Here is a 24333-nt window from a genome sequence, read left to right as displayed (position 1 = left end):
CTTGCTGTTGGGTGCTTTAACGCTCACCATCACCTGTGGGGAGGGTTCCACTGCGACTCTGGTGGTGATCAGTTGGAGACTCTTCTCGCTTCTCGTCCTCTTCATGTTTTAAATACAGGTGCTCCTACCCATTTTGACTCTCACACTCAGTCTCTCTCCTGCATTGATCTTTCCATCTGTTCCTCACTCATTGCACTTGATTTCATGTGGTCTGTTCTTCCAGATTTACACGATAGTGATCATTTTACTTTACTTCTGCTACACATACCTGACCGTTTCGTAACCTTTGTTGGCAGTTTGCTCGAGCAGATTGGGAATTATACTCCCGTCTTACCACCTGTTGCGAGGACCCCCTTTTGTCGTCTATTGATGAACTGGCACATCACTTTTCGACTTTAGTTTTGACTCTGGCGACTCGTTCTATCCCCCAAGCCTCAGGTAGGCATTCTCAGACATGCATACCTTGGTGGTCTCCTACATGCGCCCAGATAGAGCGTTTAAAACGTGCTGCGTGGGGCCGTTATCGATATAACCGAACCGCAGAGCGTCTGTTGGATTTTAAGCAGGCAAGGGCAGCTGCTCGCCGTGTCATAAGCGACGCTAAACGCGCTTGTTGACGAGACTACGTGTCTTCCATTACCTCATCTTCCCGTATGTGCGCGATTTGGAAAAAAGTGTGGAAATTGTGTGGTAAGTAAGCTCTGGAGCCAGCTCCTGTTTTACGGGTTGCTCTAGTTAATGTCCCAGAACCTTTAGAAGTTGCCACAGAAATTGGGAACTATCTTCTCCATGTCTCCCGAGGGCTTCACCTCTGTCCCTCATTTCTTGCGTCTAAACCTACCAGAGAGCAATTGCCCTTAGATTTCTCCTCCAATGGGAGCGAGGGGTTCTCCCACAACACTGGAAATCAGCTGTTGTACTACCGTTTTGCAAACCTGGCGCCTCAGGATTTAATACCACTCACTATCGTCCCATTGCCCTGATCAATGTTGTCTGCAAGGTGATGGAACGATTGGTGAATAGACGTCTGATGTGGTTCTTAGAGACAAATAATAGCCTTTCCTCTTGCCAATATGGCTGTCGCAAAGACCACTCTACTTTAGACCTCCTGCTCCACTTCGATACATATATTCGAAATGCCTTTGTTAACAGCCACTGTGTCCTAACGGTCTTTTTCGATCTAGAGAAGGCATATGACACCACTTGGAGATATAACATTCTAGCCCAAGCCCACTCCTTAGGCCTCCGCGGTAATCTACCAAACTTCATCACTGTTTTCTTGTCCGATAGACATTTTCGGGTCCGTATTGGCGCCTCGCTTTCTTCAGACTTTGTACAAGCCGAAGGAGTCCCACAAGGTTGTGTCCTCAGTACTGCTCTTTTTCTCTTAGCTATGAATGACCTACCTTCCATTCATCCTTCGCATATTTGGTCATCACTTTGTTGATTTCGCTATAGCTTACTCGGGCACTGACTGTCAACTGGTAGTGTAGTGAGTGATAGACCGAGTCTCACATTGGACCACTTCTCATGGCTTTAAATTTGCCACTACGAAAACCCGATTCATTACCTTCACTAGACGGCCGCTTATACCGAATACTCCCCTGTACTTACACGGTTCACGTATTCCGACATGTGATACGGTCAGGTTTCTGGGCCTGCTCTTTGACTGCCGGCTGACGTGGAAACCTCACATTTCTTCGTTAAAGACAACTTGCCTGGTCGGCTAAAACCTCTTTAAGGTTCTTGCACAGTGTTCATGGGGAGCAGATCGTCACACTCTACTCAGTTTCCATTTCACCCTAGTCTTGTCGAAGCAAGATTATGGTGACCAAATTTATTATGCGGCTTCTCCCGCAACTCTAAGTTAGATCCTGTTCATTACCATGGTCTCTGCCTGTGCCTTGGTGCCTTTTGTTCGTCCCCTGTTGAGAGCCTCTATACAGAGGCGAATTTTCCATCTTTGTCTGATTGCCGTGATGTTCATTGCTTTCGCTGTTATGTTCCATCCCATGACCTCTACAATTCTTCCATATATGGGATAGTCACTGATGTTGGTAAATGTTCTTTTTGTTCGTCGCTCCTGTTTACTCCGTCCCTTTTCTCTCCTCCTACATTCGCTCTTGTCTTCTCTTCAGTTACCACCTCTCTATGTTCATGTAGCCTCTCACTTTTCCCTACCCCCTTGGAAAGTTCCGGCTGTTCGTGTCTGTTCTCTCCCACTGCCATGCGCGAAAGCCCAACTGCCTATGGTGGCTTCCCGCTCTCTTTTTCTTGAACACTTCCGCTCTCATTCTCATTCTATCGCAGTATACGCCGATGGTTTTAAGTCTTCTGATGGCGCCAGATTCGCAGCAGTGTTTCTGAACAGTGTCGTGCGAAGGCATTTTTTACCCTCGGCTAGCATTTTTACGGCTGAACTGTATGCCATTCTTGTGGCACTTATCCTAATTGGATCTATGCCTGTATCACCATTTGTGGTCGTTTCAGACTCCCTTAGTGCTTTATAGGCTATTCGGAAATTTGATACACATCACCCTCTAGTTCTTCGCATCCAACTTTGGTTATGCCGTATCTCTAGCAAACACAGAGATAGTTTTTTTTGCTGGGTCCCTGGTCATGTTGACGTACAGGGCAATGAACAGGCAGACACTGTTACGTAGTCAGCAGTACATGACCTCCCAGTTTCATATAGAGGTGTTCCATTCATGGACTATTTTGCTGTAATTGCTACCCATCTTTGCACCCATTGGCAACAAGGTTGGTCTGATCTGCTCAATGACAAACTTCATTCTGTTAAGCCGAGTATAGGTTTCTGGCTGTCTTCTTGTCATCAATGTCAAGGTTGGGAGACTACTCTCCCGTCTTCGCATCGGCCACACTCGTCTTACTCTTGGGTATCTCATGGAGAGGCGTCCTGTTCCTCTCTGTGAGAATTATCAAGTTCGAGTATCTGTAAGCCACATTCTGTTGGACTGCCCACTATCAACGAGCACGCAGAATTTACATTCAACGTCATCTCCGCTCTGCTGCCCTTTCTTTGCCTTCCCTTCTTGGTGACGGACCCTCCTTTAATCCAGACACACTCATTGACTTTTTGACAGCAACTGATTTACTACACAAACTCCGATGATGATGTCTCTGGCACTCTTCTCAGCCCTTTCCACCTTAATCTCTAGCTACCCTCTACCCCTGCACTATCCACTGCCCCGCATCACGTAACCTAATAATCATCCCTTTCCCTCTTACTACCCATTACCCCTGCATCCTTCCCTGCCCTGCTGCGCTGTATAACCTTATGGTTTAGCGCTTCTTTCTGATTATAATAATCTCCGCCCATTCAAAATGAGTTCCAGAAAATTATTCTCGGCTGCCCTAAATCTACCAAGGTTCTTAATATGATGGAGTTTGCTGTTCCTGGTAACAGTAAAAGAATTATTGAAATTAACAACACTTCGTATTAGAAAGTTTTGAAACGAACCAGACACTATCAGTACGAATCATACTAAATGTCTATTAATGTACAAATCAGAATAGGTTATGAAAACATGCGACTGAATTACGTTTCATAAATTACACAAACTGTGTCACTATAGATAAGAGCATTCCACCCCTCCACGGAAGATGTGTTTATATGATATACGCCTGAAAGCCCCTCCCAAAAAGCTAATTGCTAGTATTAACTGTTAGTAATAATTTATCACTGGTTATATACAGTGATGGGTGCAAGCAGTACTATACTGGCAGGGCTGCATCTGGTCTTGTTGTCACCTCCCTAGGCAAGAACGATAGAAACTATGTTAAGTTAGGCGTAAGTATTAACAACTGGGCGTCAAGACTACAAACTGAATTCCTTGCCATTCTAATAGCACTAAACTTAATTTATGATCCTTGACTCTTTGATTATTACTGATTCTATGCCATCACTGAAGGCTCTTGACTCCCAATAATTCTAACATGCTGATTGGAAAAGCTAGACATAGGGACCCAAAAATCCAAGCAAATTTTATTAACATACAATTTTCTTGGATTCTATCACAGATTGAGTTACTCCTTCATAATAAAGTTGATAATTTACCAATGTCCCCTGAAGAAAAGTGTACAATATAGCTTTAGAATGTGTCTGTCTAGCATTAGGAATAATAATAGGAGACAAGTAATTAATGAAACTGAATGTTATAGAAATGGAGTTAGAAGCCTGAGTAGATCTTTAACCCACTAATGATAAATGAACGTTGATTAAGTATGTTTATGGAGCAACTTGTAATGTAAACAGACTGACTGATGTTGTAGTGGCCAGGCATAGACTTGAAGATTGAGACACTTATGCAGCATATGGGAATCTTTATTCAGGAAACGTTTCGCCACACAGTGGCTTCATCAGTCCAATACAAAGAGGAAGGCATAAGGAGAGGAGGAGCATGAGGTAATCAGTCCCTCAGCCTGGAGTCGATGTGTTCAGTCCATCGATCTTGTAGAATGTACAGCATAGGGCCGTAGACGTGGCTTATATACTGTAGTGAGATGAGGTGAAGCAGGCGGAGGCGGGGTCAACTTGTCAACTTGTCGGTTTTTCAAACCATTCATCACAACTGTCAGACACTGCAGCATCATGGGATCTTGTTACAAAGAATTCTTCAACACTTGTTCAACATTTGGACCAAGACCTACTTCGACTAGTGGATGGTACCACTATGACCCCGCCTCCGCCTGCTTCACCTCACCTCACTACAGTATATAAGCCACGTCTACGGCCCTATGCTGTACATTCTACAAGATTGATGGACTGAACACATCGACTCCAGGCTGAGGGACTGATTACCTCATGCTCCTCCTCTCCTTATGCCTTCCTCATTGTATTGGACTGATGAAGCCACTGTGTGGCGAAACGTTTCCTGAATAAAGATTCCCATATGCTGCATAAGTGTCTCAATCTTCAACTTGTCGGTTTTTCAAACCATTCATCACAGGCATAGACTTGTTTACAAGAACGTTTGGTAATTTGGTAAACACACAAATGATGATCAGACCAAATGCAAAACATGTGGTCACTATCATGAACACTAAGTGCTAAATTGTCTTCGTAATGAGAAATACTGAAATCGTAAAATAGCCTAAGTGATATGTCAAGGTATCTTATTAACGAAAACAAGGTAAGATTTTAAGTAAATTTTAAAAATTTGATTACAACATACGAGTCTACTGTTGATATATAACCTGAAGGACCCTGAAGGACCCTGAAGGGCCATGAAGGACCCCAATCTAAATAAGTCACTTTGACATTTTTGCGTTATCCCAGGTTCTCTACATATATGCTGCTAAGTATTATAATCTATGTAACTGTATTTGTGAATACCTGAATAAACTTTAAGTACTACTATTAAACCTTTACAGGCTTTATTCCTAAACCATTTGTAAATCCATATGTTCATGCTCTGTCATCCATGCAAAGATAGGCTATGGGGCGCATAATAATCTAGCACAACTAGCCATTTCGGCGTCAACATATAAACCCTCTTTTAGAGGATGTATATTTTGATATTTTTTTCGTAATTGATAGGGAACATCAGCTATATCTGAGAGAATGTTTATAAACATCATTAAAGGTAATATAAAAATTATTATCAAGCTCTAGTCAGCAACATTGTCTTTATAAACATGAACACTATGGAAAGAAAGTAACGTCGTGAGTGAACAGCTCGTCACAGAGGCCTGGAGACGTGACTAACACAGATTTTTTTTTATTTTAGTGCTTGGAATGTTTGCATTGTTAATTCTGGACTCTATTTTGAAATTGGCTTTGTATTGTCTATGAAATTGGCCAAATTACCAGTTTCTGTTCACTTTATTGGGTAGTTGAAACCGGTAAATAGGCGGTTTCTTGTACTTAATCGATAGAGCAAAAGGGGTTCTAGCGAAATAGCTATGAGTTTGGTCGACTGAATCAATGGAATTTTTTTTTTTATATTTTATTTAAAACGTGACATTACAAAAATATAATATATAAAACACATGTAGGTCTATAACATTAACACAATCCTACCTACAACTAACATTACACACCACACTTACAACTCCGTGTGGGTACAACCCCCCCCCTCTCTGTACCCTTATCCTATCACTTAACCCTAACCTGTTGGAGCTACAACAACATCCAACACAATGTGAACACTTATCTACACATCCCTCGAAATGGTACGTAATGTGTACCCTCAGATACATCCCTTTTCTTCCCACATTGATGTAATCGACCGCTACAGACCATACAATTCATTGCACTGAATATATTACACACAGACATATTACCCCCCCCCCCTTCCCGTGGTTATCCAACCACCCCACTATTTACAACCTAACAACATACTACAAACAATGGATGTTACCCATTCTAATTTCACATATCATTTACCTCCCAACTATGATGTCTCAACCTTAATAACATTGATAAGGTTGCAAAGAAACACTGATTTAAAAACAGGTAATTTACGCGATTACAAGAAATACACATCATGTATAGCTGAGTACTCAGCACCAGAAAGTTTTTTTTTTATATTTTATTAATAAAATCCATACAACAAATATAAATCAAAATGAGAAAGCGTTTCGAGGTATGCTGTCCAACAAACAATATTACATACACACATCAGTATTCTGTATAAAAGCAAAACTCCTTCCCACAATTCCTAGGATACAGACCAAGATGTATAATACCAACAAAACATAATGGAGCTACCCTGGAAAACAAAGCTGGTATAAACCTTGGTAATAAATACCGACAAGTTGGTTTAGAAAGACACGTAAGCAAACACTATAACATATAACTATAACCGAAACGTTTTCTAATAAATATGTTATAGTGTTTGCTTACGTGTCTTTCTAAACCAAAACAAAGCTATACCATGGTTACAAAAAAAAAAAAAAAAAAAATATCCACGATATTGTAAAAATCTGTGTCTGCATAATACACAGGAAATAATCGTACTGCTTACAATAATGCATGACATAAACAATAGAATACAACTGACTTAATACACAGATACTTACTATGGTTATCCTAAAGCAGTCGTCCATCACCCCCCCCCCTCCCTCCCCGGCAGGATCCCACTTCACCCCACCAATTTATTCCCTACTACTAAATGTGCTTTCTACCGATCCATACCTTGTAACAAAAATGGAATAGTCAATATCATCAGTAAGATATCAAGAGGCATGTATGTACAGTACTTGGCACAATAATGGACCACTCTAAGAAGACCGCATCATATAAAGTATAGCACAACATAGGAAAGAAGTGTTTTGAACAAACATTTTAAGACTATTACCCACTTAAAACTTCTATATAAAGCATCTCGTTACACACCATACCAATAATTAAAACACAAATCTTCCAGCACACACTTTAAGACTCGCAGGTCGCATTACATACATTGCTGTGACTCTTATGCACTGACTTAGTGAAACCAGTACTAACAGGTGCACACAGAATACATCTCAAAAACAATTGCATTACAAAACTCCAAACAATTCACGCTATATGCAACTAATACCAACCTGGGAAATTAGAAAATTTTGTAAAACGTAAACATTAAACACGGCGTAGCCTCTGTTGGTGACTTAGTGGTTCAGCATGACTCAGCATAAGAAAACTATACCGTGGTTCTGAGTACCACTCCCTCCCCCCTTTCTCAGACTATGATACTCAATCACGCCAGCAAGACACTATACCCCAGACCACACAAAGGTTCCATTCCTTCACCCTACATTACACCCAGATTCACCATACACACCAAATAAAACATATAGTCCAGACGCCAAAAAAACTAACTCTTCTCTCCCCCCCACCCGGGAGACCAACCCCTAGGCTCCACCAAGGGATTATACCTACCCCCACCTCATTACTTCCGTAACGTTTTCATCGTTAGATTCCTATACCCCAACGAAAAAGCTCCCTCCCAGCATTGCCCATGCATCAGCGCCTTGACACGCATTGCACCCCTAAGTCCCCGCATACCGCATGACACATATAAATAGTCAAGTACCAAATATGACACAGAACGTCGTACAGCATCCGAGCAATCTCCCATTTCAAGACTCAAAACTCTAAGCATCGAAAAATCCCCCCCTCCCACTCGTCGGAGAACACCCTTGAACCAATCCCTAACCTTATGTAAACTGTCACAAAAGTATACCACATGAAACGCCGTTTCCGGCCACCCACACCACGCACACGTCTGATCCTGGGTCATTCCCATAATGTACAATTGTGCCTTGGATGCCAAAATCCCGTGGAGAAAACGGTAACCAGTTTCCCTAACCCGTGGTTGTAAGCGCAATTTCTTGAACCCCTGCCATATAGTCTTCCAATGATATCCTGGGAAAACCTCAGCACCGATGACTTCTGCCGATGTTATACCTATATTATCTAGTTTACCTGCCTTAACTCTCACAGGGTTTTGCACCATCAATAAGTGCCGTAACATTGCTTCGCACCTTGTGAGGTCCTTCCCCACCCACCATCGTCGAACCTCCCTCATCACTGCATCAACTCTCACTCCCCTGACCCCACCCCTTGTTAGGAATTCCTGTCGTACATATATGCCCATTAGACGACTGAATAGTGGTATTAACCCCAAACCTCCCCGAGTTACGTGCGTCATAACTGTCTTTCCCTAACCAATGCCTACGGTAACCCCATATGAAATCCAAAGCCTTCCTCTGTAACCGCAACACATCGTCCGTCATCAATGGATACACCACCAGTACGTTGACAACTATTACTCTTTGGTGTAATGTTACATCACCTGGTCTCCATCCCGCCATCCTACGAATTGCAGCTGTAACTACAATGGATGAATTAAATGCACGTGCCGCCTGTTCGTCATTGCAAAAATGCACACCGCAGATCTTTATCCGCTCAACGGTTCTCCACCAATACTCCGTACCTAACGTCCCGCCCACCCAGGACCCCACCTCCAAAAGTTTGGATTTTTCTCTATTAATGCGCATGGAAGACGCATCGCTAAAAAACCTTATAACCTTATTTATGAACGCTAAACCATTCCTACTATGCACCATTCAAAGTCGGCAAAATCGCCGATGCGTAAATATTGCCGAGACAGCTAACTTCGTGAGATCGTAATCCCCTACGTTCTCCATCAAATTTCATACTTCAGCTGCCATTACCATTGGGAAGAGATTCTCTTATCATTTCATAAGAAATTTTTTTTCTGAAAATTCTTCGATACTGAGAGGGTCATTAAGAGTAGGTCAGGTCACATATCAAGTTAAATTTACGAGTGACATGTCAGGCATAGCTTAACTTCCTCACGAATTCTATTGATTATAAATGAATCTAATTTACAGTACCATGAACTAATATTCACATTCAAATCAATACTGTTTTTAATAAAACTTAATTCGATTATATTCCTCACAACCATGGACCTGTATGATACAAGTTTCTCGACTTTTTGAAAATCAATTGGGTGGTTAAAATCTCTCGCATGGATAATCAGAGCATTAGACTCCTCTGTGGTTCTAATTCTATATCTATTTTGTCGTAATTTTACGTAGTTATTCAGATAATACTAAAACTAAAGAAAAAACTGTACACATAAGAGATAGTTATAAGATATTCAGAGATTACAGTTGATAAGATGGAGAAAGATTTTATACCAGGAATGAGGGAGATTAGAAGACATAGGTAAAAGCTAAGAATTATGAGGGGACATAGAGATGTTAGGAACATAGGAAATGCTATATTTCGTGAGCATTAGGATGGTTAACTGGAGCGAGACCAAAGATGGTGTGAAAGTGAACTCCATACACAGCTTCAACAAAAGTTACGACCGTGAATGAATTCCATTTTTTGAGGTTTTCATCCTCAATGTTGAAATATATTCTTTTGCAATATATTTCAGCAGTGTATAATTAGTTCGTATTCACTGTCATTCCAGTAGAGCAAATCATCTCATCAGATCTTTTTAATATGAATAATAATCATGATATTCTTCACTCTTGTAATAAGCTAAATTTATTACGTACAATTTAACAGTAATTGTTGGTAATACCTCCCATATAAAATTAATTTATTAATTTTTTCATACTCTCCTTACCCATGATTTACTCTGTTTTCCACGATTTGGTTGACATCTTCTCTTTTATTCTATATATTCTGTCATTTAATTATTTCCCTCATGTAAACATCCTTTTTTCTGCAGTAAGAAGTGACGTATACCGACAGGTATACATCACCTACGGTAGGCTTCTTCAGTCAAATACAGAGGAGAATAAACCATACCACGGGCGAGGATAGAACCCGCGATCGGAGAGTCATAAAACTCCAGACCGACGCCCTAGCCACTGGGCAAGCTGGCTACAATAAGATTCGTCCAGCTAGCCACTGGCTCAGTGGCTAGCGCGTCGGTCTGGAGTTTTATGGCTCTCCAATCGCGGGTTCTATCCCCGCCATTAGTATGGTTTGTTTGCAATCATGTCATAACGATTTTGTGAGAGAGGGGAGAATAAATTGGAGGCAGCAGGAGTAGTGGTGAGGTAAAGATGTGATCAGTCTATTAACCTTCGAGAAATAGGTGGTCAGTCCCTCAGTCTGGATTAGAGTTTACCGCCATAGTTTTTCCGACAAGTTTACGAGAAATGCAGAGTTTTAATTGGCGTAACGTTCCTCTCCATTTAGTGAATGAAACGGAACGTTATAATGAATGTGTGTTCTGTGGCTTGTCTTTGTTTTCATATCTCACCGCGATGTTTACCTTGTGAATCTTCCCTTTCCTGTCTATTTACAATGTGTTTCTCTTCCGCTGACAATCTTACCTTCATTGTCTTTCTCCAGTATCTTTTTATCTCACTGTATTAACCAGCGCTTTTCTTTCTTCTTTCCGAGAGATTAATGGCCATCAAATGTTACAGAAGAACATAACATTATGCTGTAATTCTATATATAAATGCTTCGCCTTCAAAGTTTTGTAAAGATTTTATCATTTGTCTGGCGTATAGTGACTATCAATCCAAGAGTCGCTTTCCCCAGTTTGTTACGCCAGTCACGTTTTTCTCTCAAAGTAAATTCGTCCCCAAAGTGCTAATAGGACCATATCCTCCTTCCCAGAGCACTTAGACCGCTAGACGTCTCTCCACAAGAATTCCCATTACAAGAGTTCTTTTCCCTGAGTGTTGCTACAACAAGAATTTCCTTCCCAGAGCGCTGTCGGTACTGGATTTTCCTTCCCAGAGCGCTGCACCAATAGATTTTCCTTTCCATAGCGCTGCTATCACTTAATTTTCCTTTACAAGGCACTGTCACCAGAGCGCTGGCACCAATAGATTTTCCTTCCCAGAGCGCTGCTACCACTGGATTTTCCTTCCCAGAGCTCTGCCACCACTAGATTTTACTTCCCAGAGCGTTGTTACTACTAGATTTCCCTTCCCAGTGCGCCTCTACTGCTAGACTTCACTACCACAATTTTCTCCCCAGTGTGCTACCACCAGAGCACTACTACCACAAGAATTCCCTCCCTAGAGCGAAATCGCCCAAAGAATTCCCTTTATAGTGTGCTATAGCCACCAGCATTTTCTCCCTTGAGTTTTGCCAACACTTAACCATACCAGAGCGCTTCCTCCACAATAATTCCCTGTTCAGAGAGTAACATCAAGAAAAGATCCCTATCCACAGCTCTACCGTCAAATGAATCCCCTGCTATGTGCGCTACGACCACAGGATTTTCCTATCCAGGGCGCGCCACTACGGGATTTACCGGATCATCTGTCTGCCACCTTAAGAATATCCTTTCTAGAGTGCTAAAACCATCGGATATCCGTTCTCAGGGCCAGATACCACCAGAATTTAATTCTCTCAGTGCTGCAATCACCAAAAATATCTTTTGAGCATGTTACAAATATCAAAATTATATCTCTGCACTTCAGCCATATTTATTTCAATTTTCAGGGCTTTACAATCACCACAATTTCCTTCCTAGAGTGCTATGACAACATTTTCTCCTGATAGTCTACTCTGACCACTTTTCCTCTTGGAACACATCATCCCAGGCAGACTAGTGACCCTGGTGTCTGTCTTTTCCAGGGCGCTACGACCGAGGTGGCCACCAACACAGCATCACCTGGGGTCGGGCTAACAGCCACAGCTCAGCAGTCTTCGGCAACGTGCCCACCAATGTCACTGCTGTCTTCGGTCACCGTGCCCGCCTTCCCTGCCAAGTCAAGAACCTTGGTCTCAAGGACGTGAGTACTGACATCTCCTGCAGTGGGTGGAGTAGTGCCAATTCTTGTTGTCAAAGCATTTGTTTTTTTTTGTTTATTGCCTTCTAAGGTACATTTATTTTAGATACTTTTATGCAGTATTTTCTCTGCTGAATGTCTATATTTGTAAGTGCTTAATGTGAAACTAACTATATATAATTTGAATATGTATGTTGTACATTTTCTTTTCTAAATATAACCTTAAATTTCCTATGTATTTAACTATGTTTTTTTTACAAACTGGAATAGAGGATTCACTCTTATGTTTCGTCCTCACACTTTTATGTACGTTGATGCGTATCCTTGAAATTCCACCGCAAAAACTAGGTCTTTTTCTGAGATTGTCAGATAGCCTGTACAGTCAGTGAAGCTGCATGATTCCAGAGCAAGAAAATTGAGCCATGTAGGGGAGGGAGAAAAAGGGACAGAGAACCATGTGGTGATGCTAGAGATATAGTTGTTGTAGTGAGAGCACACTTCGCTTGCTAAAAAATGGAGAATATGCAGAATTATGGAATGTGGCATGTTCCACAGCTATCGGGAATGAGTTATGACGAGGTTAATTGAACTGATTCTAACGACACTGGAGGACAGAAGAGGCTGTTGAGACGTACAAAATACTCGAAGAAGTTTTTAGAGTAAAAAGGGATAGACGTTTTGAGAGGTGTAAGTTAGACATAGATGATCCACAGGGATGTTAGGAAGTATTTCTTCAGTCCCAGGATGGCCAAGAAGCGGAATGATCTTGACCAATAAAAGTAGTGGAAGCAAACCCCATTCCCGAGTAGGTATAACAGGTCCTATGAGGCTGAGGGAGCGAATCTGACAATCGGCACATTGAGAGGTGGGGTCAGGAGCTAAGAACAGACACCTTTAATCACATTCAGGTGACTACATACCACGACGATCAGCTGACAGAGGGAGGCTATGGTGAAAAATATGTTTACACTATGAAGGGCTAGCACTGATAAGTTCGACCACCTCCCTCGTGCCATCATATAACACAGTTTCATTTGCTTGCTGTCTCACTGAATTTCGACTCTGTTATGGCATCAGAATATAAATTTAGTTCTTCTAGCTCCCATTGGTCGGTGAGGCGCATCTGATAGTGTACAGAGAACTCCATCTTCAGGGTCTTATCAAGTCACACATTTTTTCCTGTAAAATATTGAGGCAACTGCATTTTCAGACGGTTCCACATATATACAGTACATATAAGGACTTGATTAAAAAAAAACTTCCATGCAGGCTTTACCATTGCTCTATGAGCTTTCCAATATCTGTACAAATGAAAAATAAACCTGCAAGATGCCGACAATAAAACAGTCGATAAAGTGTGAACACTTGACTGACCAATGGTCATTTACTCTGATTTTTAAATACACAGCTTAGGCAATGATGCCTAACTAAGCTAGAAAACAATCTGCATACTCAACATACGAATCTGACTATCAGAGAGAGGAACTATGTTGCAAGCATATTATTCTGGAATAAAAAGCATAATGTCAGACAGATTAACAGGTGTCTAGCATTTCTTGAGAAGAAAACGTAGAGAGACTGTCATAAGCTTCTGTCATCCATTTAGGTAAGCTTAGTACTCAGTCCTCTAGTTCAACATCTTCCACAATAGTTCCTCTCACTGCTTCTCTGACTTCAAACTTTTCCATTTAAAATTTTCCGAGAACTCCATATGGACCAGTGGAATTATGTACCTAGTGATTCATACCTTAGCATTACAACCTGGTACCTTATTACTACTTAACATTACAACCTTGTACCTTATTGCTGCTTAACATTACAACCTGGTTCCTTATTATTGTTTAACATTACTACCTGGTCCCTCATTACTGCTTAACAGTAAATGGTCCCTTATTGCTGCTTAACATTACAACCTTGTACATTATTACTGCTAAACATTACTACCTGGTACCTTATTACTGCTTAACAGAACATGGATCTTTATTACAGCTTAACATTACTTCCTGGTGCCTTATTACAGCTTAACATTACTTCCTGGTGCCTTATTACTGCTTAACATTACTTCCTGGTGCCTTATTACAGCTTAACATTACTTCCTGGTGCCTTACTACTGCTTAACATTACAACCTTGAACATTATTACTGCTTAACATTACAACCTGGTACCTTATTGCTTCTCACCATTACAAGCCTTATTTCTGCTAAACATTACTACCTGGTGCCTTATTACGGCTTAACATAACTTGGTGCCTTATCAAACCATACCACGGGCGAGGATAGAACCCGCGATCCGAGTCTCAAAACTCCAGACCGTCGAGACTCTGATCTCGGGTTCTATCCCCGCCCGTGGTATGGTTTGCTTGCAATCGTGTCATTACGATTCCGTGAGTCTTGGTGCCTTATTACTGCTTAACATTACAACCTGGTACCCATTTTGGTTGGTTTGGTTGGTTTCCATTTTACAATTTTCTCTTAATCTCTTTAAAGAAGAGGTGACACTTAAGCCTTTCACAAGGAAATCATTAGCAGTGGAGGAGAAAGCAAGACTTAGTACAGTAGACAGTGATGATACCCATACAGTACTCACCTAATTGTGATTGCAGGGGTCGAGACTATGCTCCTGGCCCCACCTCTTCGCTGAACGCTACTAGGTCCTCTCTTTCCCTGCCTCCACTACATCACTTGCTAGACTATTCCACTTCCTGACTACTCTGTGACTGAAGAAATACTTCCTAACATCCCTTTGACTCATCTGAATCTTCAACGTCCAAGAGTGACCCCTTGTTTGTGTCCCATCTCTGGAACATCCTGTCTCTGTCCACCTTGTCTGTTCCACGCAGTATTTTGTACGTTGTCATCATGTCTTCCCTAATCTTCTGTCCTCCAGTGTCGCCCGACCGATTTCCCTTTGCCTTACTTCGTAGGACATTCCCTTTAGCTCTGGGACTAGCCTTGTCTCAAACCTTTGCACTTTCTCTAATTTCTTGGTGTGTTCAACAGTGTGTGGGTTCCAGGCTGGTGCTGTGAAGTGTAGAGTGGCTCCCATCATGGTGTCAAGGGGGTGTGTGGTGTCCCCATCATGGTGTCAAGGGGGGTGTGAGGTATCCCCATCATGGTGTCAAGGGGGGTGTGAGGTATCCCCGTCATGGTGTCAAGGGGGGCGTGAGGTATCCCCGTCATGGTGTCAAGGGGGTGTGTGGTATCTCTCATCATGTTATCAAAATTGGTGTGGGGTATCCCCATCATGGTGTCAAGAGGGGTGTGAGGTATCCCTGTCATGGTGTCAAGGGACGGTGTGGTATCCCCGTCATGGTGTCAAGAGGGGTGTGAGGTATCCCTGTCATGGTGTCAAGGGAGGGTGTGGTATCCCCGTCATGGTGTCAAGGGGGTGTGAGGTATCCCCGTCATGGTGTCAAGGGGGTGTGAGGTATCCCCGTCATGGTGTCAAGGGGGTGTGAGGTATCCCCGTCATGGTGTCAAGGGGGTGTGAGGTATCCCCATCATGGTGTCAAGGGGGTGTGAGGTATCCCCGTCATGGTGTCAAGGGGGTGTGAGGTATCCCCGTCATGGTGTCAAGGGGGTGTGAGGTATCCCCGTCATGGTGTCAAGGGGGTGTGAGGTATCCCCGTCATGGTGTCAAGGGGGTGTGAGGTATCCCCGTCATGGTGTCAAGGGGGTGTGAGGTATTCCCCATCATGTTGTCAAGGGGGTGTGGGGTATCTCTCATCAGGTTATGAATATTGGTGTGAGGTATCCCCATCATGGTGTCAAGGGGAGTGTGAGGTATCCCCATCACGTTGTCAAGGGGGGTGAGGTATCCCCCCCATCATGGTGTTATGGGGGTGTTGGGTATCTCTCATCATAGCGTCAGGGGCAGAATTTAGCGTAATATTCACATCTGGAATCCTGTCTTCACAAGTGGCATTAACCATTTATCTGGCTGGTATATTCAGCAGCAACATTGCTCCTGTGTGGAATGTTGTCAGATGAGCTTGGCAGGTACTGAACCTGAGATCATAATCCTTTTACGTTGCATTTATGAGGTTAAAACCATTATCTGACAAGAACTCGAGTACAGGAAAGACAATAAATCATTAGCTAATGACTCTTTCGTATTCTGAGGAATAAAAAATTCCATTCTCAATAACGCAAGAAGTTATTGATTATCACACTGAAGTGTTTCATTATCTTTTTTCCAAAATACAGAAATACGTCGTTTGGTCAAGAGAAATTCTTACATGCGTCTCGTTTGTGACAGGATGCTGCAGAACGGTACTGAACCTCGTACGTTTCCTTCATGCTCGAGGCAGGTTAAACACTTTCATAAATACATATCTCCTTTGATAATTCAGGCCAAAGGTATTTGATTCTAACTGTTTGATATTTAGATATATTCCTGGATGAACGATCAAGTCAAGACAACAAGTACCGAGAACCTGGAGATCAACTAGCGAAGAATTTTACCAGGATTATCTAGGTCTGGCTGCCGTCACCACAAACCTTGATTAATCACAAGCTCATGCAGTTTATCTCGAAAACTGATACCCTGTTTGGTCAGGAATTTAACCAAAGGTGACTTAACCATTTCTACACGATGATGGCAAAACGTAATGTACTTCGACAAGGCCTCGGCAGCTTTATTTTGTTTACCTGCAAAATAATGAAGGTGGGGTTATATACACTGTTACCAACCACCCAGCATGTGTTCCAGAAAGCCAGTACGGGTAATATGACCAAACGATCAGTGCAAATCTATATATAGTGCTAATAGGTACGTATATCTAAAATGACTTATTTAAGACCAAAACTTTGGCTATGGCTTCATGTTTATTGAAAGAGCAATGCGTTTCAGCCCTGATGAGCATTCTACAAAAAAATAATGGTTATTGCTTACTGTTATCAGGTTATCTTGCATCTTGCTTACTGTTATCAGGTTATCTTGCATCTTGCTTACTGTTATCAGGTTATCTTGCATCCGCGTTAGAAGTGACATCCTTGGTAAAGTTTGGGAATTTAAAACAGGTGCTTACATTAATTTCCACTGAAAGATTTAGAACGCTTCCTATTACATATTTAGAACGCTTCATATTACATATTATTCTTAAAAAAGATAAGTGCAGAAAAACAGAAAGAAAAAAACTTGACCGATGAAATAATGTGATACATCAATATATACATGTCTACGGATTTACTGAATGGCAGAAAGATTTTACCACTCAGTTTTAGTACCGATCTGGTTCCCTATGTACCGATGTATACCTGGAGGTGTTACGGAGGCCAACGCCCCCGCGGACCCGGTCCATGAGCATGCTTGATTTGCTTCGTTTAATATGACACTTAACTAAACATAGAATTTAACATTAATTTACTTATAATCTTCAGAAGCTTTGCGAGATGTGAAGACTCGTTATGTGACACTACACTTGAGTCGTCTGGTTATATAATGAGTGGATATATATTCTGTGAAAATAATTGGGTTGGAACACAACAAGATGGTCATCCTACCAAACTGTTTGTAAAGAATTATACACACATGTGAAGACTGAGGGAGCCAGTATGTATTGGGGAATATGACAGAGACGAGAAAAAGAGAGGGAGAAGACGAGTAGTGGTAGTGGTAAGGAAGGTAGTGAAAGTAGTAGTAGAAGAAATAGTGGTAATAGAAAGTAGGGAACACAAGAAAGAGAAGTGAAGACTGAAGGGAGGCAGTATGAAAGATAAATGCAATAGCTGAGGAATAGAAGTGAAGACGTAGAGGAAGTAGAAGCAAGGTCAATTTAAGGATAAGGAAAAGGAGCAAAGCAGGAGAGGTAAGGGCCCGCAAGGGGAAGTACCAAAAACCCAGGAATGGGGAAGAACTGACTTACAGAATACACTTACGTAGAAGACCGGAAAACGAAAGAAAAAAAGGAAAAATGGGAAAGAAGGGGAGGTAGGGAAAGGAGGAGAAGAATGGATCATGTTAAGTCACGAGTGGTCTGATCTTTGGAGTATTAGACAATTTAATAAGAAAGGAAGGCATCAACAGAGACAAAGCCACGACTAAGATTCATGCAAGGAAAGTTTTGTATAAGGGAAGCTTCAACATGACGGTGACTGCGAGAGCTAGAAGTAGGATAGGCAGTTTTAGTAGAGGATCAGTAAATAAGATGACTGTGATCTCTAACAGGAAAGAGGATTGTACATGTACAAGTTATACAAGCTTAGTCGACATCAATAACATACTATTTTTTTTATTATCACACTGGCCGATTCCCACCAAGGCAGGGTGGCCCGAAAAAGAAAAATTTTCACCATCATTCACTTCATCACTGTCTTGCCAGAAGGGTGCTTTACACTACAGTTTTTAAACTGCAACATTAACACCCGTCCTTCAGAGTGCACCCCTCAAGGAAGGTTCCTTGATGTTGGTGAGGGGCTCTTGATTTAGGGAATTGGATCTGTGCTCCAGTTACCCGAATTAAGCCTGAATGCCTTCCACATCCCCCCCCAGGCGCTGTATAATCCTCCGGGTTTAGCGCTTCCCCTTGATTATAATAATAATTCAGAGTGCAGGCACTGTACTTCCCATCTCCAGGACTCAAGTCCGGCCTGCCGGTTTCCCTGAATCCCTTCATAAATGTTACTTTGCTCACACTCCAACAGCACGTCAAGTATTAAAAACCATTTGTCTCCATTCACTCCTATCAAACACGCTCACGCATGCCTGCTGGAAGTCCAAGCCCCTCGCACACAAATCCTCCTTTACCCCCTCCCTCCAACCTTTCCTAGGCCGACCCCTACCCCGCCTTCCTTCCACTACAGACTGATACACTCTTGAAGTCATTCTGTTTCGCTTCATTCTCTCTACATGTCCGAACCACCTCAACAACCCTTCCTCAGCCCTCAGGACAACAGTTTTGGCAATCCCGCATCTCCTCCTAACTTCCAAACTACGAATTTTCTGCATTATGTTCACACCACACATTGCCCTCAGACATGACATCTCCACTGCCTCCAGCCTTCTCCTCGCTGCAACATTAATCACTCATGCTTCACACCCATTTAAGAGCGTTGGTAAAACTATACTGTCATACATTCCCCTCTTTGCCTCCAAGGACAAAGTACTTTGTCTCTACAGACTCCTAAGTGCACCGCTCACCCTTTTCCCCTCATCAATTCTATGATTCATCTCATCTTTCATAGACCCATCCGCTGACACGTCCACTCCCAAATATCTGAATACATTCACTTCCTCCAAACTCTCTCCCTCCAATCTGATATCCAATCTTTCATCATCTAATCTTTGTTATCCTCATAACCTTACTCTTTCCTGTATTCACTTTTAATTTTCTTCTTTTACATACCCTACCAAATTCATCCACCAACCTCTGCAACTTCTCTTCAGAATCTCCCAAAAGCACAGTGTCATCAGCAAAGAGCAACTGTGACAACTCCCACTTTGTGTGATTCTTTATCTTTTAACTCCACGCCTCTTGCAAAGACCCTCGCATTTACTTCTCTTACAACCCCATCTATAAATATATTAAACAACCACGGTGACATCACACATCCTTGTCTAAGGCCTACTTTTACTGGGAAATAATTTCCCTCTTTCCTACATACCCTAACTTGAGCCTCACTATCCTCGTAAAAACTTCACTGCTTTCAGTAACCTACCTCCTATCCCATACACCTGCAACATCTGCCACATCGCCGCCCTATCCACCCTGTCATACGCCTTTTCCAAATCCATAAATGCCACAAAAACCTCTTTAGCCTTATCTAAATACTGTTCACTTATGTTTCACTGTAAACACCTGGTCCACACACCCACTACCTTTCCTAAAGCCTCCTTGTTCATCTGCTATCCTATTCTCCGTCTAACTCTTAATTCTTTCAATAATAATTCTACCATACACTTTACCAGGTACACTCAACAGACTTATCCCAGTATAATTTTTGCACTCTCTTTTGTCCCCTTTGTCTTTATACAATGGAACTATGCATGCTCTCTGCCAATCCCTAGGTACCTTACCCTCTTCCATACATTTATTAAATAATTGCACCAACCACTCCAAAACTATGTCCCCACCTGCTTTTAACATTTCTATCTTTATCCCATCAATCCCGGCTACCTTATCCCCTTTCATTTTATCTACTGCCTCACGAACTTCCCCCACACTCACATACTACTATATATAAATCACATTGTTATTCAGAGCATTTCGGACAAATTCGGTCGATTTGTCCCAAGGATGTAACCCACACAAGTCGACTAACACCCAGGTACCTATTTTACTGCTTAGTGAACATGGACAGCAGGTGTCTTAAGGAAACACGTCCTAATGTTTCCACTCCTACTGTGGATCGACCCCCAGACCTCAGTCTGTGAGCTAAGTAAATTAGGTATGGGATACTACTACTGTGTTCTTTGAGTCTATCAAAAAGAGAGCTGCCATTCTCTCCAAAGTGCTGGAGAGAATGATATAGAGTAGACGCCAGGGACGTCTGTAGCGGGAGAATAGGTACTAACTAGATTACTACGAAGGGCGTTAGTCTGGAGAAAATTAAGTTTAATGTCAATGGACCAGAAATGGAGTTGTTGAGATTAAGATGACTGGATATATAGGGAAGACAGAGAACAGGGGATTTCACAGGAGTAGAGAATTTGGGAGAGAGGAAATCCGTTAAGCACGTGATAAGGCAGAATTTATGAAATCGGAAGGGTAGCCAAGAGGAGAGAACGATTTACGAAAAGTGGAAATTTCCGAATCAAGGAACTGAGGGTCATAAATGTGGAGAGCACGGAGAAAGAGAGAAATAACACTTTTCTTGACAGTGGAAGCATTGTAAGAAAAGTAATGAATGTACATGCCACTGTGCATAGGCTGGCCATAAATGGAAAAATGAAAGCATGTAGCAGAGCGGTGGATGTGTACATCAAGGAAAGGAAGCAAAGAGTTAGATTCTCATGAAGCTTTAAACTTGATGGAAGAAACAGGATTGTTTAGGGCATCGAGAAATGGTTGGAAGAAACTAGAGTCATGATATCAAAGAACAAGGATGTCGTCTACATATTTCCCTTTATTCTTCTGCAATTGCTACTACCTTTACCTTTCACTCTTGTGCTACTAAGCTACTCTCCCTACATTCTTCTACTATTACTATCACTACCTACCTTACCACTACCACTGCTTCCTCTGTTCCCCCTCTTGTTCCTGTCCTTGTCCTGCTTCCCTGTATATACTGGCTCTCTCACTCTTTACTGTTAGTGTGACTTTGTAAATGGTCCAAGTCAGACCGAAATGTCGTCGTAAGTTCCCCTCTCTTATATGCGGGTTATTTGTGTATCGTGCCCTCCACTGGAGTACTTTTCGTTAAATCTACCTGTAAATACGACATCACTCAAAGCATCAAATATATTATAGACGGAGGCAGCACTTACAAACTGTTTCTGTGTTTCTCTCTTTCTGTGGGCCTTGATACAAGCGAGTCTTGCCCCAGCCTCCAGGACTGACTCCTCTCACTGGACTCAGGACCAGTTCTCATTTATGGGTCTGACAATAATAATAACAATAATATTAATAATTTTATTTCTACAAGTACATGTACAAGGTATACAGACCATAGCTGACATCAGTGACATACTACTTTGTAAATGGTGACTTTGTAAATGGCCCAAGTCGGACCGAAACGTAAGCTCTTCTCTTCTATGTGCGGGTTATTTATGTATATAGAAAGCCCCTCGTTAAGCAGAGCATTTTGGGCAAATTAGGTCAGTTTTATCCCCAGAATGCAATCCACACCAGAGGACTAACACCCAGGTACCAATTTTATTGACAGTTGAACACTGACAACACGTTCTAATCACCACAGATATCAAAGTACCCGCAGGTCTACGGTGGAGTGAAATTTTCTCCATAGAAAGTCTAAGAGCATAACGCTCATGCCTGATGTGCTCTAGGGTCTATTTTAGTCGGATTTATTATGACCGGAATGACTGCATACTGTACGAAGCAGCAATACAACGCTAGATTTTACTCTGAGTCAAGGCGAAGAAAACGGAAGGTTATTGCTTCTAGAGTATCGTTTGTATCTGTTAACTGGCTTAACAGCTTCATGATGAGTAGTAATTGGTTTATCAAGTAGCTGGGCAGGTGCAGGTACAAGTAGGTCCGCCAAGACGGATCCTAGCCCAGTGCAACTTTCAGAGCAACGACTTGTAGTGGCACGTATGAGGGATTTGGACTGTAGATCATGTGAACGACTCACACTGTTGCGATCTTGCAGATCTGTGAGTGTATCAATATTTGAATAAGTTTCATACACCGCAGACAAGTAGCCTAGCTTAAATTTATCGAAAGCGTTGCAAATACCAGTAGGTACATCTTGACACGTTATTGTGCCTAATAAAAGAAATGCAATATTCATCGTATGGATCTTCCGACGTTCGTTAAACCAGTAGGAATCTATAAGGGTTGTGCTGCGTTATTTTGCTGGACGTTCAAAACGAGTTCTTCATATAAACAACCCATTACTCTACAACTGCAACACAGTGATTAGTCAGTTTACACACACACACACACACACACACACACACACACACACACACACACACACACACACACACACACACACACACACACACACACAATAGACTCCGAAGTGTCCCTCTGCAGATGATGTGAGTTTGATGAGAAGAATTTATTCGATCGAAGACCAGGCAGAACTACAAAGGGATCTGCATAGGCTGCAGACCTGGTCCAGCAATTGGCTCCTGGAGTTCAACCCCAGCAAGTGAAAAATCATGAAGATTGGGGACGGGCAAAGAAGATCGCAGACGGAATAGTCTAGGGGGCCAGAGACTACAAACCTCACTCAAGGAAAAAAATCTTGGGGTGAGTATAACACCAGGCACATCTCCTGAAGCGCACATCAACCAAATAAATGCTGCAGCATATGGGCGCCTAGCAAACCTCAGAACAGCATTCCGACATCTTAATAAGGAATCGTTCAGGACCCTGTACACCGTGTACGTTAGGCCCATATTGGAGTATGCGGCACCAGTTTGGAATCCACACCTACCCAAGCATGTAAAGAAACTAGAGAAAGTGCAAAGGTTTGCAACAAGACTAGTCCCAGAGCTAAGAGGTATGTCCTACGAGGAGAGGTTAAGAGAAATCAACCTGACGACACTGGAGGACAGGAGAGATAGGGGGGGGACATGATAACGACATACAAAATACTGAGAGAAATTGACAGAGTGGACAAAGACAGGATGTTCCAGAGATGGGACACAGCAACAAGGCGACACAGTTGGAAGTTGAAGACACAGATGAATCACAGGGATGTTAGGAAGTACTTCTTCAGCCACAGAGTAGTAAGGAAGTGGAATAGTTTGGGAAGCGATGTAGTGGAGGCAGGATCCATACATAGCTTTAAGCAGAGGTATGATAAAGCTCACGGTTCAGGGAGAGTGACCTAGTAACCTAGTGACCTAGTAACAGTGAAGAGGCGAGCCAGGAGCTTGGGCTCGGCCCCTGCAACCTCAACTGAGTACACACACACACACACACACACACACACACACACACACACACACACACACACACACATACACATACACACACATACACACACACATACACACATACACACACACATACACACACACATACATACACACATACATACACACATACACACACACATACACACACACACACACACACACACACACACACACACACACACACACACACACACACACACACAAGCCATTTAAGACACGGGGGCAAGGAGTTGTGAATCAACCCCTGCAGCCACATACAGGTGACTTCACACACACATAAATAATTATATATATATATATATATATATATATATATATATATATATATATATACATATATATATATATATATATATATATATATAATCAATAACAGCACTGCGCTAGCCAAGGTTTCGAACCCATGTTGTACTGGCCTGCCTCAAGGTAAGCGAGAACCACATGACGCTTTAAACCACAGGACCACCCAACCCTACAAGAATGGCGCAGCCAGCACACAGCTAGCTGTTGGGCCGCCATCCGAGGGCA

The 24333-nt window shown here is 42.2% G+C and overlaps 1 protein-coding gene across 4 annotated transcripts in view; it reads left to right on the top strand.

The window, feature by feature from the left end:
* LOC128690340 (uncharacterized) overlaps positions 1 to 24333 on the top strand; it is a 316053-nt gene that overhangs the window by 114066 nt on the left and 177654 nt on the right. For all 4 annotated transcript variants that reach the window (XM_070090422.1, XM_070090421.1, XM_070090424.1 and 1 more), the window contains exon 3: positions 12098 to 12255. In XM_070090422.1, the coding sequence (XP_069946523.1) occupies positions 12098 to 12255 (158 nt within the window). The remainder of the gene's footprint in view (positions 1 to 12097; positions 12256 to 24333) is intronic.

The sequence above is a fragment of the Cherax quadricarinatus genome, chromosome 32 (genome assembly GCF_038502225.1).
Source record: "Cherax quadricarinatus isolate ZL_2023a chromosome 32, ASM3850222v1, whole genome shotgun sequence".
NCBI lineage: Eukaryota > Metazoa > Arthropoda > Malacostraca > Decapoda > Parastacidae > Cherax > Cherax quadricarinatus.
This window is presented reverse-complemented; position numbering and strand designations above follow the sequence as displayed.